This window comes from Vipera berus (genome assembly GCF_964194415.1).
Source record: "Vipera berus genome assembly, chromosome: 2".
Taxonomy (NCBI): Eukaryota; Metazoa; Chordata; class Lepidosauria; order Squamata; family Viperidae; genus Vipera; species Vipera berus.
In genome coordinates this window covers 54,740,597-54,758,104 of record NC_138203.1, presented here as the reverse complement: position 1 = coordinate 54,758,104, position 17,508 = coordinate 54,740,597, and the positions used below count along the sequence as shown (strand labels likewise).

Below are 17,508 nucleotides of genomic sequence, written 5' to 3'. Positions count from 1 at the left end.
TGAAGATGATGATTATCAGTGGTCAAAACTTCAGCATCCCTACAAAATGATTTAATATCAAAACATCCTAACCATATTCTACTTATGATTATTTTAAAAAAATGACACAAAATTTTTCAAATGAATTGGGCCACAAAGATAATTAAAATAAATGAAGCAGAATATACATTTGATCATGTATGCACTCTGTTTTGGTTAATACTGGTTTATTTTCTTTTATACAAACATTCAGAAAGAGTGACAAAATATAGGGGCAAAGGGAGGGAGGGAGCCATTGCCCTGGACTCAGCGACGATCTGTACTTACAGGGCCTTTCTTTTGCCTTATTTCTTAACAGACACATATAGGTTTTGAAAAAGAGAGATACAGGACACGTTACATTACACCCATGCAACAGAGAATGTAAAAAATGGAGGTCAGGTGATTATTTGGAAGGATCCTTGCATCACTGGGTTTCCAATCCATGGCTTTTTTCATCCCTGCCTTAAACAGAGCACTTTATAAAAAGTGACATAGACACATACATGTTTAATTTTTGTATATTGTCTAATGGCTACAAATTTAAGGCATCCTAAGAGTTTGTTATTTTGCTGGTGAAATGTGTATCTCGTATGGGTGAGTTCCAAGAGGGAAGATTTCAGGCCATGTTGGGAGGAAGACTATGATATCCAATGAAATGTTAAGTCAAAGGAACAATTCTTGCAGCTCTGGTTCTTCAAAACAGTTTTTGCTGTAAACACTCTGAGGTTTTTCACTGTAGTTGTTATGCCTAGCAAGAAAAAAAGAGAAACATTTATGATCAAATAACCTGTAGTTAATCATAATCCAAAAGTAGTATTAGTCTTAAATTGACACAGACATTTGGTAGACCATCAAGTATGTAGATAATTTTTAATCTTATAGCTAGTAAATACCACAGAGATTATTTGTATTCCAATTTCCATCCATCCTGCTGTCAGAGACAATTACAGCATACTGTATGTGTACTCATTTGGACTATGGCAATTACCTTGTGGGAAAATCCAACTTTTATAAAAATTGATTTATTTCCACCAAAGCAGCCTGGAATAAATATCTACAATTGGGAAATGAGAGATGACTTTAAATTCCAGTTAAATTCCTTTTCCTACATCATAGTAATGCAGAATGATAAACTATGTGGCATTAACAGATCTTTCAATGCCGAACTAAATTTGAATACGAGAGGTTCTTCTATTATGCATGTGGATATTAAAAAGTATGCAAATAATAAGTAGACATTTTCATAATAATTTTATTCTGCCTAAGTAGACACTAATTGTAAAAATATGCTGTTTATCTCCCCAGTGCGTAGATCATTAAGATTATATTATTCAAATACAATCATAGTATTAAAAACTGTATACTATACATATATTTGCAAAACTGGCGTTGCACTGTATAAATAGCTGTTAATTACAAATTAAATTTGCATTTATAGAGAAACTAGGGGGAATATGTAAATAAATAAAATTAAAACCTGTTCCATGATATAGTTTGAAAATATTCACTAACTTTACACAGCGCTCTGTAATCCTATGGTTTGCAATTTGGACAGGAAACTGGCTAGGTCACTTCTTTCACAGTAGGCAACTTTCAACACATGCTCATTTCCTCATTGATAGTAGAAAGAGTAGCAATACCGTAAAAACTCTAAACCTGTCACTTTCCATTTCACTCTCCATATTCTCTAATTAAATATGAATACATTGGTGTGACAAAAAGTTGCCACAAGCAGCTTGCTGGTTGTTTTTTTTAAATACTGTAATAGCACTGCTAACTGCATGAATTCCTGGCAAATAGATGGGGAAGAAATGGAGGTAGTGACAGATTTTATTTTCCTGGGCTCCAAGATCACTGCAGATGGGGACTGTAGCCAAGAAATTAAAAGACGCTTGCTCCTTGGGAGGAAAGCCATGGCAAATCTAGACAGCACACTAAAAAGCAGAGACATCACCCTGTCAACAAATGTGCGTATAGTCAAGGCTATGGTCTTCCCAGTTGCAATGTATGTCAGTGAAAGCTGGACCATAAGAAAGGCTGAGCGCCAAAGAATTGAAGCCTTTGAACTATGGTGCTGGAGAAGACTCCTGCGAGTTCCTTGGACTGCAAGGCAATCAAACCGGTCAGTCCTAGAGGAGATCAACCCTGACTGCTCTTTAGAAGGCCAGATCCTGAAGCTAAAACTCAAATACTTTGGCCACCTAATGAGAAGGAAGGACTCACTGGAGAAGAGCCTAATGCTGGGAAAGATTGAGGGCAATAGAAGAAGGGGACGACAGAGAATGAGGTGGCTGGATGGAGTCACTGAAGCAGTAGGCATGAGCTTAAATGGATTCCAGAAGATGGTAGAGGACAGGAAGGCCTGGAGGAACATTGTCCATAGGGTCGCGATGGGTCGGACACGACTTCGCAACTAACAACAACAAACTGCATGAATAGGACAGACAGCTGAATTTTGCCTCTGAAACTTGCACATATCATTTCTTTTGTTCTCAAAACCAATCTAAACAATGCTTGTCATTTATTTCAACTATGGAACACTTTTCATTTTAACTGATTGCTTGAATATGTGGTCAGTTACTATTGTCTATAGCAGGAGTGTCCAACCTTGGCAACTTTAAGCCTTGTGAACTTTAGCTTCTAGAATTGTGCTCAGTTACCATTCTCTATAGCAGGGGTCCACACCCCTGCTAGAGTTGCTAAAGCTGCTAAAGTTGCCAAGGCTGGACACTCCTGGTCTATAGTTTGATGCAGTGATTAAGGTGCTAGATTAGAAATTGGGAGCATGTGTATTCTGCTCCTCTCTTATGCACAGAAACCATTGAGCAATCATTTCCTCTTAGCCCAAGTCACTTTTCAAGGTTTCTGTTGTGCAGAAAATAGGAAGAAACATTATGTATACCATACTTGAGTTGTACAAAAAGAAGGCAAGATATAAATAAAATAAATAAAATTTAAAACTCCACAAATAAATCAAAATCATGAGTTTAGCACGTATACACATATATGTATAGCAACCATGTAAAACAAAAGAAAAAAAACATAATGCTATTTAAGTGGCGTCTGTGCCTGTGCCTGGACATGTGGCAGTTGCATTGAAGCTGCCGGTAGTATTGGTGCTGGCTGTGACTGTCTTTGAGCTGCTATTCCACCCTGGCCAGCAGGAGGCGCTGGCACTGGGGCTGGTGCAGTAGCATAACCTGCAGATGACACTGGCCTTCGCATATGAGAACCCAGTGGCAATTGCGTGTGGGCTAAATATGGCTGTGCTCTGTCAGGTAGAGGGACTTGCATAGAAGCAATATTAACAGGAATTGTATCACCATCAGGGCCTGGAGCCTCAGATAACGGCAGAAATCTTGCATCTCTGAGCAAAGATTCCTGCATGGACAATTGATTCCTGCATGGACAATCTGATTCACTGCAATTTTGTAAATATTGTATTCACTACTGTTCAACTGAAGTTCACAAAGTCTTTCTGTTCATCTACTGCATTTTTAGCCTCCATACAACTGCATCAAATTCATAGATAACCAGGTACTAAAGGCCCCATGTAGCTTCACGTTTTCTAGTTTGAAGACAATTTCCAAATGGAAAAAAAGTTTTAATAAATGAAATATCCCTACATTTCTATATAAAAATTCTTAGGATGACATGTAATATGGACAATCCCTGATGGCTCTGCTGCTATTTTATGCAAGAAATCCAGCATGGTAACACATCAGTTCTTGGGATAAATAAAAGCTGTGGGGTTTTTTTGTCAGAATCATCACACAAAAACCATGCTATAATCTTTTTATTCCATTTTCTGTGATTTTGATGTCTTTTTAAAAGAAGGAGTTGGGAGTTATCTGCTTAAAACCTTACAGCTATTGTAAATTTTGGATGTATACATAGACATGAATAACCCCTCCTTGCAAATATGATATGTAATATAATTGTAATATGAAACCCAATACAATCGTTTTAACTGACCACTTTGAAGACTCACACCTTCAGCCCAGTCCACTCCATTTTAGAGTAGGTCATCTTGTTCTTTCTATTTCATAATGTCAGGACTAATTCCAAGATTTTTACAGTCCTTTTTGGAACTTCATCAAGCAAAGTATGTGTTTTAACAATGAACCATATTGCTTAAAAGCTTCTTAGATAAACTATGGTTTTTTATGTGCTGATTATATATAAAATGTTTTGTACGTAGGCACCAAGTTGGGAATTCAAGAAATCAAAATTCAAAATTGTAGCTAAATAAATCCAGAAATGTTTGAGTTGGATATAGTAAATCTGCTATGTTTTGCCAGGTTTCATAATATATTTTCAAACAGTACTTTGCTCTATTTCAAGTAACTGAGCAAGAAAAATACTTCATACTCACTATGATTGCCTATTCTATATTTAAAACAAATTGTGGCCTTTCTAAGCTGATTTTCACAATGATCTAAACTTGTCCAGTTGAGAAGGCATCCCTGCTCGAATGTTTTCTATCTGGCAAATATTTTGTTTGCTCTAATTCCAAGCCACACCACAGACACACATATTATATTTTGGGATAATACTTGCAAGCACTTTTGGGATAATAACAACAACAACAAAAAACCCCTTTTGCAGTCATGGTTTCTATTGATTGCAGACAAAAGGCCAAAAATATTTTTTTATACTTTTTCCCATTTAAGATTTACCCTATTTTTAGAAAAAAACAATTAGTTATGAAATTGAAAGTTGAATTAACGCTACCTATGAATTATATTTTGTTCACAGAATGTTCTACCGCAAAAGCAGTGGTGATACTATTTTTACCAACCCTCCACAGCTGCCAACTTCCATGAGGTTCTGGAAAGTATCACGTTCTTTAGAGCAGCTTTTGAAATTTCCCATACTGTACTTTAGAGAAACTATTTTCCTTTCTTTCTCCTGGAAGAACTTTCACTGGGTCCAAGTCCTTTCCGCAAACAGAAGCTACCTTTCATTTATAGAATAGCATGTTCCGGATTTAAGCCAATATATAGTCAGTGTTTCCCATCAAACTATAAGTAATCGTTTGTGAAAATTCTAACCTAACTCAGTAGACTCCGTTCTTATGGCTCATGTTAAATTCTAAAGAGATGGGAACAAGATGCTCTCAGATGAAGCTGAAAAAAATGAAAAAGTTGTTTCACATATTGGGAAAAGCAGGGGCAGCCTTAACCTCTACTCTCTATACTTGTATAATCTGTTTAATTACACCTTTAAAGGTCTATATTAAAAAAAATTGCTCCTGTCTTCAATAGTAGTGGGGGAGAAGTAATGTAAAAATAGCAGCTTCAGTAAAGATGCTATAGTGGCATTTATTGAAGCACAAAGTTCATATTGTGCCCACTACAAATTGAAGTCATGTGTAGTGTTCCTTCTTTCCTACAAGTAATTCATACCAAGTTTGCCTGCTGATAATAAATGGATATTGGTAATCTGAAGACATATGTCTAATGAAAAAAAGGAGTCTATTCATTTCTAAAAATGGACAGACTAACTTTGAGGATAACAAATACTGATCCCCAAGGGTTCATTATGCAGTAAGTACAAAGGTAATAAAAGTAATATAATTTCTTTCATGAGAAACATATGAGAGATGCGATTTAAATACTTATCACAGATAAAACATCCTCAATATATAGATACATTAGAAAGACAGATAGTTAGATGAAAAATAGATGACTGACAGACAGACAGAAAGACAGACAGATAGATATAGATGGATTTGTTTTTCAGGGTTTAATCATGTAGTGTGCTGTATTAAACCCTGAGAAACGGGATTTATCTAGCTTTCTATCATCTATCAGTCAGTCAGTCAGTCAGTCCGTCAGTCCGTCAGTCAGTCCATCAGTATCTATCTATCTATCATCTATCTATCTATCTATCTATCTATCTATCTATCTATCTATCTATCTATCTATCTATCTATCTATCTATCTATCATCTATCTATCTATCTATCTATCTATCTATCTATCTATCTATCTATCTATCTATCTATCTATCTATCTATCTATCTATCTATCTATCTATCTATCTAATCTATCTATCCTACCCTGAAGTTGCATATGGAATTTTCCTCTAAATAAAAACAAATATAACTCTATGGAATTTTAAAATCTACAATAAATTTCATAACTTAAATGAAGACATTTCCCCCAAAATCTGTTGCTGAAATTATTTAACTTTTAATGTTATTACCATTCTTGTTTTATCATTGCCAACTTCTTTGTTATATTGGGTGATAAACTGCTAAAATAACTATGTTCCAAGAATCTGAACAACTATAAAACTGGTGATTGCATTGAACCTTATGGGCAACTTTATAGTTCACCTCTTTTCCAAACAAGTGTTCAGTAAAACCTGAAATTTTGAGTTAGACCCAGACTTGTAGTCAGTGGAATTTTAGAATATAAGAGGAAGGGGGTTGTGGGGGCCTTTTTGATGATTTTATGACAGCCTTAAAAAACTATTCTGAAGGATCTCTGGGGGAACTTAACTCTTGGAAGAGAGGTAGACATGTTGAAAAGGATGCCAATAAATATACTACTACAGTACAGTCATCTAAATTTCCATTCCAGGACAATTCCTACAAAAAACATATATGCCTTTCCCTACCCTTGGGGTACCAGTCAAGCAGAAATAATTAGTCATCATGTCCTCCCCTGTCCCACTGATGATAAAATCAGGGTCAAATTAATGGTGGTAGAGGAACTCAAGAGCTTTGAACATCCAAATTCTTGCAGATATTTTTAACTGATAGTACTTAAGTTGCTAGTTTTGCTTTGTTGGCATTTAAACATATGAAGGCATTTTTAAAGTTCTTAATTGTAGTCCTGGTTCTATTTTGATCTGATTTTCTTATATCTAGCATTCTTTTTATCATTTTTCTTATTTTGTCTTCTTGTATGCTATGCTACATTGTTATGACTTGCAATTACAACAATAAACCAATTTATATAATTACTACTCTGGAGAATTGAGAAACTTTCCAAAACCATGCGAGAGGTAAGGCTGATGGCTGCAAGGAGAAAAGACATTTGGCAAAAATTGTTTACCAGCAGAAAACATTTCTTGGACATTGGTTGTCTCTCCAAATAGAAGTAGTATTTCATTCACAGAAATGCAAGTCTGGTTCCAAACAAGATATTTACATTTATGAAAAGAGAAAAACACTTTAATTCTGGCCTATTTAACATTATTTTTGCATTAGAAAATCAGAGTTCAAAGACAAGTTAGAAAGACATGAGCCAACAGAGCATGAGGCAGACTTTCTCTGAATATAAGTGGAATGACTTGGCTTATGCATAAGAGGAAATTTAATTTCCATCCTCATCTGCTGTTTGACTTCCATTCAAGAGGCTACACAACGCCAAACTGAACTAAAGGGCATTTCTGAACTCATGAGTACTAGTGTTTTTTATTCACACTGTGCCATGGAACCATTAAGCTAGTTCAACTATGAATACTAGCAATGATTTTTAAGAATTTATGATATCTTTTTAGTTGATCAAAATTTTGTTTTCTTTTACAATTATCATCAATTGTTTCATTAAATTGTAGATGCAATGAGAAAGTAATAAAAAGTAATAAAAATGTTTTCATTCTACACCAGGACATACCATGCATTGTTATCAAGGTGGTCTTCAGTCAGCATGCGAGTGGAAAAACTGGTGTAGCTGGAACAAAGAGCCTAAGGAAGGACAATGCCTAAGTCAGTTGAAGGGCCATGCAGCAAGCTTTTCACATGCACAATGTACAGACAGGTATTAAAAAGATAAGCCAATCAACAAATGGCCTGAACATCTACATTACAGTTTAGCATTCAAATAGGCATGCAGATAGAGAGCTAGTCTGGTGTTATGGTTAAGGCATCAGCCTAGGAACCAGGAGATGGTGAGTTCTAATCCCATCTTGGCTACAAATCTAGCTGGGTGACTTTGGACCAGTCAACTTCTCTCAGCTCTAGGAAGGAGGGAATGGTGAACTGCTTCTGAAAAACCTTGCTAAAAAAACCAGCAGGTACTTGTCCAGGCTATTCCCCAAGAATTGGACATGACTGAATGGAAGAAAGAAAAAAGGCATGCAGTATCTTCAGTGTCTAAGTAGAATCCTGGATGGAAGGGAGAGCTATTTCTATTGCACCCTAGAGAACAGGATGTCCTTTTGGCACACAATAATAATTTTCTACCTTAGTGACAAAAGGATACAAGGTTGAATTCCACTGGACAGTGTCTGTAACTTTATCGGGTAAAAAAAAAATATTGCTGATCTGGCACTGGCTCACATCCAGGGCTTTTTTTCTCATAGAACGCTCAGAACGGAGTACCGGCACCTTTTTTGGATGGAACCTTGTAGGTTAGGCAAGTCAGGTTGTATGACATGTGTGAGTTCCGGCACCTTTTTCTTTTACAAAAAGAGCACTGCTCACATCCATCAATAAAGTTGAAACCAGATAGCTTTGAAATAATGCTTTTAGAAGGAATGAATGTTGCAAATATTTTTTTAAAAAAGAGTGTTTCACCCATACATTCCATAGTGATAATTAGTCAAAATAAACAGAATGCCATAAAACAGACCCTCCCCCCTCTGCAAAAAATAAAGAACAAAAATTATAGGTCTTCTCTTGGCATTTTTGAAAATATACACATTCTCCTGACCACAAATTGTCATTTCTTTCATTTAACTGTCACTAAATCTTTTTATAATAACAGGATGGGCAACTTTTTAATGACTGAGGGCATGGAGTCAGTGATGCAAAATAGGTGTGGGCACACCACATCCAGACAAACTGAGATTTTCCTCTTCTCTTGATTTTTGGGAGAAGATTGGGTTTGTAAAAATTAAATAATGCTGGTTTAGGACTTATGCTATAGTTTGAGATTGTTTCTTATCTTGAAATTGCAGAAAACCATATCATCAGTTTTCAGCAATCAGAGTTGGAAGAAGTATTGGGGTACCACATAAAACAAAAGGTGTTTGGATGCCTGATTCAGTCTTAGGTTCAAAGACTTCTGTCGATCACTTATATATGATTTCAACAAATCCTGATCTGTAGTCAAATGTATCATTTGCCCTGACTTTCAGTACACTTTGGCTTCTTAGTCTCCTTTAACACACATCTTCATTATCAGAACCAACATGGAGGTAAGATATACTTTATTCATATAAATGTTAGTTTAGTTCAATATTTTAGAAACTCATCTTAAGGCATAATTTTGTAAAACAAAAAACTGACTTTCTCTGAAAGCTTACTCTTTATTTAAAAACTTTCTTAATATAAATATAATCCTTGCATTTTCTTAGAATGGGACTGTAAAATATGATCCACTCAGTTATTTTATCAAAGCTGGTTCCAAATCTCCTGATCAGGAATATGCAACTTCTGTTAACTCCAAGATTGTTGGGATTTGAGCTGCATACCAATGGATGGGGCTAAGACCTCAAATGGACATGAGATTTGGGGACACTGCCTTTTTAAATGGAGAAAAGGGCATCTGAGGCAGCCCATTTTGCTGCTTAAAATCAACCTTCTCTCCTGCTATCCACCCACCCACCTCCTCCCTGATAAAAACAGATTGAACTGTTTTTTCTCTCTCTACCATTTCTATTGGATAGGGCAATGGGTAGGCAACCTCGGCTCTTTTATGACTCATGGACTTCAACTCCCAGAATTCTGGGAGTTGAAGTCCATGAGTCATAAAAGAGCCAAGGTTGCCTACCCCTGGGATAGGGGATTTGGGAACCAGGAAGGAGTGCTGGAAAATTGAATCTATCCTATACTACTGGCACCTCTGTTCTAGACAAAACTTGCTTTATCCCTGTTTTCTTTCTTCATCTCTGTGGCAGAGTTCTATTTGGAAGTCTTTCTCCTTTCTTTGGATCGCTAGAAGCAAATTATACACCCACAAGTTCCATAATTTGAGTGTTTTCCCCGGTAGTCATCATTCCTATAAATAAAGGTTGAACTTTACCTTCCTAATTCTGATCCTTTTGCCTCACTTCTGGTTGGAGCCTTACCCAATGCTTTATAACTACTCTATTCTTGCACATCATCTACTTCTTTGTAAGTCAATCACATTTGTTTACAATGGAATAATCTCCGACATGCAGTTTCAACTGCTTTATTGCTCATACATTATAGTCAATATAAGTAAACTATTTTAAATAATTCTATATAATAAGTGGTAACTTCTCCAAGTAAGCCACTGTGTTTCATGGATGGTTTTTTTTTTGGGGGGGGGGGTTTCCTCTTCCTAGCATAAATGCTGAAACAGAAAGGTTTGCACTTGTATAGAAAAGAAAATCATTCAAAGCTGGAACATGTCAGTCCATATGAATGTTTTAACACATTATAATAACTGCCAAGCACAGCATTTAGGTAAGGGAAACAGAATGTAACACCATGCTTGGGTCCCCTGGTGCTTCATGTATTTATAGTTTAGAATTTCTTCATATGGCTGTATTCCTATTTCTGGTTTAACAGCATTGCCTGGATATGCCTCCCTAATAATATTTCTATAATGTATTCCAAATAAAATATTTATTACTCTTATCCAATCATTCTCTCTCCCTGTGCATACATAGAATATAGACTATTTTATCTTTTGCTGAGAGGTTTGGATTTTAAGAACCATCTACATAAAAACTATTCCTAGTCTGAATTCATACCAAAGCAAAATGATGAGATATTCCTTTCATCTTTGACCTATATATAAGACAAAACACTCTTGGTGTTTCTTCTGTGCATTGGAGAATGCAAACTGGCTTTTACTGTCATCACTTCATCCAAGCAAATGCAAAAGTTTGCATTATGATCCACATTTTTGAAAAAGCTGAATCAGAAATCTTTGCGTTAAACCCTTTCTAATTTTTTCTTGCTTCCTTCCAGATGTTCCCACATCATCATTTACCTCTCCTAAGTTCCCCCAGTGATGATGAGCTGATATTAATTTAATGCTGCAATGCATATATCATTATTTTGGGCATTCATTTTTGGCAGAAATTATTGATGAAAGCACAGTGATTCCCTCAACCCTTTATAATAACTCACTGGTTTATTTTTTCCTTTTGTAGAAGTTGCTGAATTTCCCTTGCTATCTGTGGCTTTTCTTCCTAATGAGGTAAAGGGTGATGAGGTCTTGATTAAACTTGAAGACTGATAATTATTATTATTGTTCTGATTGCCACTCAGGGTCTCCATTATGGATCGAAATGTTCCAAATGGACGTTTCTGCTGGTCCCCAGTGTCAGCATTGGGTGTTGGCCGCGAAAGAGACTTATTTTGCTCTTTGTCCTTCTCCCCATTTAAACCAATCTCGGTTTGCTCTAACTGTACCACAGGCTCCTCGAATGTCACTCTGAGTTTTGAATTCTGAGCAGTCCTGCGTTTTGAAGAGGGAGACTTGAGGGCACTCTTGGGACTCGTGGCTACTTTGGGAGCCATCATGGTGTCAGGATTGGCTTGACAGGGGTCTCCCCCAACCTGGCTTTGAGACACAGTTCCAACCTGATAGTGGGATTCATTATCAGGGTCACTACTTTCCGAAGTGGGAGAAGGACTGTGACCATCCGCTGATTTTGAGGTTTTAATTCCAAAAGGAAACCGGCGTCCAGATGCCAAAGCATGTTTCTTGATCATGAGATGCAAATTCTCACTGCTTTCAGTATTTTCCACTATAGGCCGTGGCCTGGGCTTATCAATTCTTTTCACAGGTGTGTTCTTTTGGTCTTCCGAATTATTTGAATCTGTGTCAGATTCACTGAGGGACCTCTGCATTAGCTGCTTCAGTCTTGCTAATTTCAGTTCCTTTTTCTCCAATGGCACCTTCTTTGTATTCCTGGAAGTCTGAACATCCTGAAACTCTAAGGACAGCTTTTCCTGCATGCAGACATTTTCAGAGATTTCTTTCCCCAGCAGCTGGCGCAGGATTTTGTCAGAATCTTCCTCTTTCATTTTGGGTTGCTTAGGGTGGTGAGTTCCTGCATTGCCAAGAATCTGAATCCCATCATGAGTGTTAAGTTTACTTTTTGGTGGAGTCACATCATCTGTATCAGATTGCTTCCACTGAGGTTTGCCAGAAGTGGGTGATGATGGTGAACTTCAATGGTGAAAGAAAAAAAAATTAGTACAGCAGACCACAATCAAAATTATACAGACACAACATGGATGTTTCCATTACATTTTCTCCCCCTTTCCTATGTGTTCTATTGCCTTCTATTCTTGAGCCCATCCACTTGGAGTATATTATGGACCTGCACATTTATGCTACATTTAAGAATGTAAGTCTATTTGTAAGCTAGGATCTATTATAGTTTTTGCTAACCTCCCACAGAAGAATTTTATAGTAAACATTTATATTAGATGTTGATAGAGTAAGCTTGTGAGTTAAAATCTAATAGATTTTATTTTAATCATCAGAGTTTTGACTACATTGGAATAGTAATAATATTATCAATAGTCAATGACAATATTAATATCATTACTGGCAAAAACATTATGCCTCAGAATTTATAATTCAATTGATAGTCCTTATGTTAACACTGGAAAGGGGAAGATGAGCAGACTATCTATAAATATTCTTCTCTCCCTTATATTCAGATTTAATATGAGTAGAGCGTATAGCTGATTTCCACTCCATTTTTACATATCAGAATGCTTCTGAGCACTCTGAGGAAGTTTAGAAGAAGAGGTTAAACAAGTGATCTGAAACAACCTTCTCTTTCTCGGCATGGGGTGTCTCCAGATGGGCAGATCAAGTATCAGGTCAGAATTCTTAGCAATGACCAGAATTTTGCTAGAATATTAACATTTACACTTGGACAGCAACTCCATTGGTGTGGTGGAATCTGCAGCTGAAGTGGGGTAGGGTGGGAAGAGTTAAGAGACTGGCTAATCTGGAATCCCTGAGGGGGAAGAAGTGATGGTGAGCCTACTCTCCTAATCCCGTAATGCTTATCTGGTTGTTCTATAGTGATTGCAGTTAGTCTGGTGAGATTCTTGTAAATAAGTGAATAGCAATAGACATACTGCTATGCTCAATTCTTAGTGTTGTTCTTATTCCTGGCACCTGATCTCAGCAGACTAACTACACTCACTACAGAACCAAATAATCTGGATTTAGATATAGTTTAGAAGCTTGGATCTTTTCAAAAATTTATGTATGCTACAAATACACAATATTGGAGAAATTACTGCCTTCTTCTCAAGTTTTCCTGTTTATATTATGCATTCCTGTAGAGGCAAAGTAATCACCGTTTTGCATTTGACACATCAGAACCTCTTTTCTATTTTGCATTCAATATGAATTTCTATCCTATGACATTTCTGATACATACTTTATAACTCAGATTACTAAAATTTTAGTTGAAGCATGAGTTCTCTGTGCAGTAATTATGAGAAATATCTGTTCAGAAACTGAATCCCACTTTTATAAACCTAGTTACCTTGAGGATGTTGACTGTGATTTGTCATCTGTCCTCTGAGTGTCTAGAAGCCGCTGGAGTTGGTTCTGTAAACCCACACGCTCTACTGTCTGTCTGGAAAAAAATGTTAAATTGTTATCCTATTTTTGTTCCTTAAAAAAGCTGCCCATCAAAGTACTAAAAGAGGCACAATTGTTTTCAGTAAACATCCCTTTAAAAAAGGCCTTTCTTATTTATAATTTAAGGGGTGCACTCAGACAACGTGTACAAATGCCAACATACACAAAGGAGAACTCTGTTCTGCAAATTGCTTCTAATCCTTGTGACAACACTTTGATCATTTTATTGAACCTTCTGAAAGTTGCCTGCATTATATATATTATTTATTACTAGCAATGATGTTGGTGTCTGCTGTGAGATTAGAATTAGAAAGAACAGATTAGAATTAGAAGGAACAGATCGCTTTGGAATTCACAACTAGGAATCTACAGAGGTCTGATTAAATCAGAGTCCCTGAAATTTGGCAGTACTTTCCTTTAACTCTTTTACCAATGACTTGAGAGAAAAGTTAGTTTAAATTTTGTTTTTTTAAAATATTACTTAGGCAGTAAATCTTTTACTTGTCTACTTAATGTAGCCTTCAAATGGATGGACAGGCAGTCCTCAACTTACAACCAGAACTGAGCCCAACATTTTTATTGCTAAATGAGATACTTGCTAAGTGAGTTTTGTCCCTGCAGGATAACTCAAGAGAGGAACAAATGAATCGCCTAGAGCAGGGGTGGGGAACCTTGGCTCTTTTATGACTTGTGGACTTCAACTCCCAGAATTCCTGAGTTAGCATGGCTGGCTCAGGAATTCTGGGAGTTGAAGTCCACAAGTCATAAAAGAGCCAAGGTTCCCCACCCCTGTCCTAGAGGCTGGGGTGAACTGTAATTCTACTTGTGCCTCTCTTGAGTTACCTGCATTGAATGGCGAGTGGTCCCATGGTGAGTTGGCCAGGGCAAGTGGACTGGAATGAGTTGGCTGGAGCAAGTTGGCTGTGGTGAGTTGGCCCATTCCAATTTGGAATGTAAAAAGTTCAGAAAATTTTAATATAATATTAAAGAAATGTGAAATTAGCTCATCATGGCAGCAACATATAATAATGAAAAAACTTGCAATTATTTTTTTTAAAATTGTGAAGTTTATTCTTCCATTTCCCTCATGGTAGATAGTCATTTAGTAGAGAGCAAGTACACTTATTCAGCATTCATCTGGAATGATGTGACTCACCAAACACAAAATGAGGGTGAACTGAGTCCAATGCTTATAAGTCAAAACTAAAGAGACAAAGCAGTATACTTTATACCAAATAAGTTTATAGAGTTGCTAGCAACACAGAAGCAATATCTAGAAATTTCTGCTTCATAGATTATGGCCACTTCCATATTTAAAATTAAGTGATCAAGTACCATGTACTAGATTATATATTTTATTTTAAAACATGACCCTTATCTTAGCTTTCATTAACAATATTTAAAAGAGTTATTCAGAACTTCAAGAATAATTATGAACACATAATTTAATTTTGACTGTAAGGATAATAAAGGTTCACATTTAGTGAAGATAGGATCTCATATGAGGAGGCCAAGCAAGGTACCCAGTTCTAATTAACTGTATAACTATTTTGCAGTTAGCATGACATTTAAATAAAACCTGTTCACTGCTCATTTGCTTGATGAAATGTTATGGCAGTGTGCCCAAATCTTTCTAATCAGGCATAACATTTTTCATAAAATAAAGTACTGAGAAGTTTGTATCAAAAACCAGTTCTGTACATCACTGACTGGCTAGTCCATGCCATATGACATCAAGACACTATCTGCATTCTCCTCCCATATTTTTACAAATTTGAAAAAAAACCACCTTGTTACTTCCACTTTTCATACTATCAAAAAGCACCCTGCTTAACTATCAGATCAGTATCTTGATATGTCTTGGAATTTACTAAAAGAAACAGGCTATTTAATAGAATTGGATTTGGAAATGGAATTAGTTAAGGATTGTATGGTAAAGTGGGCTCAAAATATTCAAGAACCGATTCCATTGGATATATGGGAGGTAATTTGGGTTAGAAACGTAAAATTTACTCAGGCCCAAAATTTAAGAGAAAAATTTTATAAGATGTTTTATAGATAGCATCTGCATCCTAAAAAGTTGTCTTGTATGTATCCTAATTTACAGCCCAAATGTTGGAGATGTGGTAGTTTGGATGCTACTTATTTTCATATTTGGTGGACTTGTAGAAATATAAAAGCTTTTTGGATTAAAATTTGGTGGAACATTCAAAAGATTTTCAAGAGAAAGATAAAGTTCACTCCACAATTATTCTTATTGGGTATTATCACAGATTGTGATACTAAAGAAATCAATTTGATGTTGAACTTGATAACAGCTGCAAGGTTATTGGTAGGGCAATATTGGAAGAAGGATTGCTTGCCTACTATAGAGGAATGGACGCTTAAAGTGTCAAATTTAGCAGAAATGGCTAAGATTTCTGCTTATTTGAAGGATTGTTATAGTTTATGATAGTGGAAATTTTTCTTTTTTTATTAGCATTAATTATATGGTATTATTATTATTAGTATTAGTATTGTTTAATAATTTGGATACTTTTATCTTACTTGTATTTATGTTATAGGGGAGTTGAAGCACATTATGAATTTGGTTATTTATATAGTTGGTTAATGTTAGTTAGATTATGATTATTATATTTGTAACCCTGTATTCAGCCCAGGGAAGTGGGGAAGGGGAGGGGTTTTTAAGGGTGGGTTGGGGAGGGGATAATATTGTAATCTTTATAAAACTTTTTAATAAAAAAAGAAACAGGCTATTGGTTCTTTCTGATAAGTTTTATGTTTAATAAAACTGCAAACCTTTTACATAAATACTTGTTTAAAAATCCCTTTTCCAGTAAATGGCAACTGTTCCAAGCATTAAAACTGGTACTATAATCCTAGAAAGACTTTCTTTCACTGTAAGCTATACAATTCTCTGGAGAAGTGATCTCTTTTTCTATATTTAAACAAATATTTTACTGCCAGGAATTTAATTTAATTTCCCCCTTTTCCTATTGTTAAAAAAGACTTTTCAAATATTTAATAATTTAATTGCAAAACATTATTTGTGTGTGTGTGTGTGTGTGTGTGTGTGTGTATGTGTGAATTAGTCTTTTATTTCCTTTTTCTTTAGTAAGCTACAGTATATGTGGATTTTTCTCATAAACATGATTTTAAGTTTTAGACATTTCTGGAAAACCCATTCTAACGGGATATTTTTAAGTAAATACTTTTAGATAGAATTTAGTTATTTATGTAAAGATAAGATAAAAAAGATAAGGTAACAGCGTTCCGTGCGCCTCTGGCATCTAGTCATGCCGGCCACATGACCACGGAGACGTCCTTGGACAAGCGCTGGCTGTTCGGGTTTGAAACAGAGATGAGCACCGGCCCCTAGAGTCGGAAACGACTAGCACGCATGTGCGGGGGAACCTTTACCTTTACCTTTAAGTAAAATAAAAACACTAGCATTTTATTTATTTTATTGACATTATTTATTTAGCTATAGTTATTGTCTTTTGATGCCATGTTTCCAGGAGTATAGAAAGGGATAGTAGCAATAATAAACTCTACAAAATGGAACTTTAAAATAACTCACAGATTCCATTGCTACATAAACAAATAAAATAGGATTCAAATGACTAGTTATGATAAGCACACCCTTCAGCAACTCCTTTAAAAAGCAAAGCTCTCACCTCTCTCTCTTTTTATGTTCTTTCAAATTCTTTTTCTTTTTCAGAACCTCATAAACCCGCAACATATCTTGCTCAATCTTTCCTTTTCTTTTGACCCATTCACTCTACATTTTCAACAACTTTCTATAAGAGCGAAAATCTGCCTGACATAAAACTACAGTGTATTTTTCAGATTTTCTCATTATCACCTCTTTTACTCTTTCAGTCAAAATCCTGCCTAACATCCTCCCAGGCATACTTAACAAACTCATCCCTTTG

General features: G+C 35.9%; 1 protein-coding gene across 1 annotated transcript in view; it reads right to left on the bottom strand.

The window, feature by feature from the left end:
* Positions 1–251: 251 nt before the first annotated feature.
* SNCAIP (synuclein alpha interacting protein) overlaps positions 252–17,508 on the bottom strand; it is a 127,403-nt gene continuing 110,146 nt past the window's right edge. The window contains exons 9-12 of the mRNA XM_081321119.1: positions 13,476–13,568; positions 11,083–12,130; positions 7,652–7,722; positions 252–769 (exon numbers count right to left, since the gene is read on the bottom strand). Coding sequence (XP_081177245.1) covers positions 685–769; positions 7,652–7,722; positions 11,083–12,130; positions 13,476–13,568 — 1,297 coding nt within the window. The 3' untranslated portion in view covers positions 252–684. The remainder of the gene's footprint in view (positions 770–7,651; positions 7,723–11,082; positions 12,131–13,475; positions 13,569–17,508) is intronic.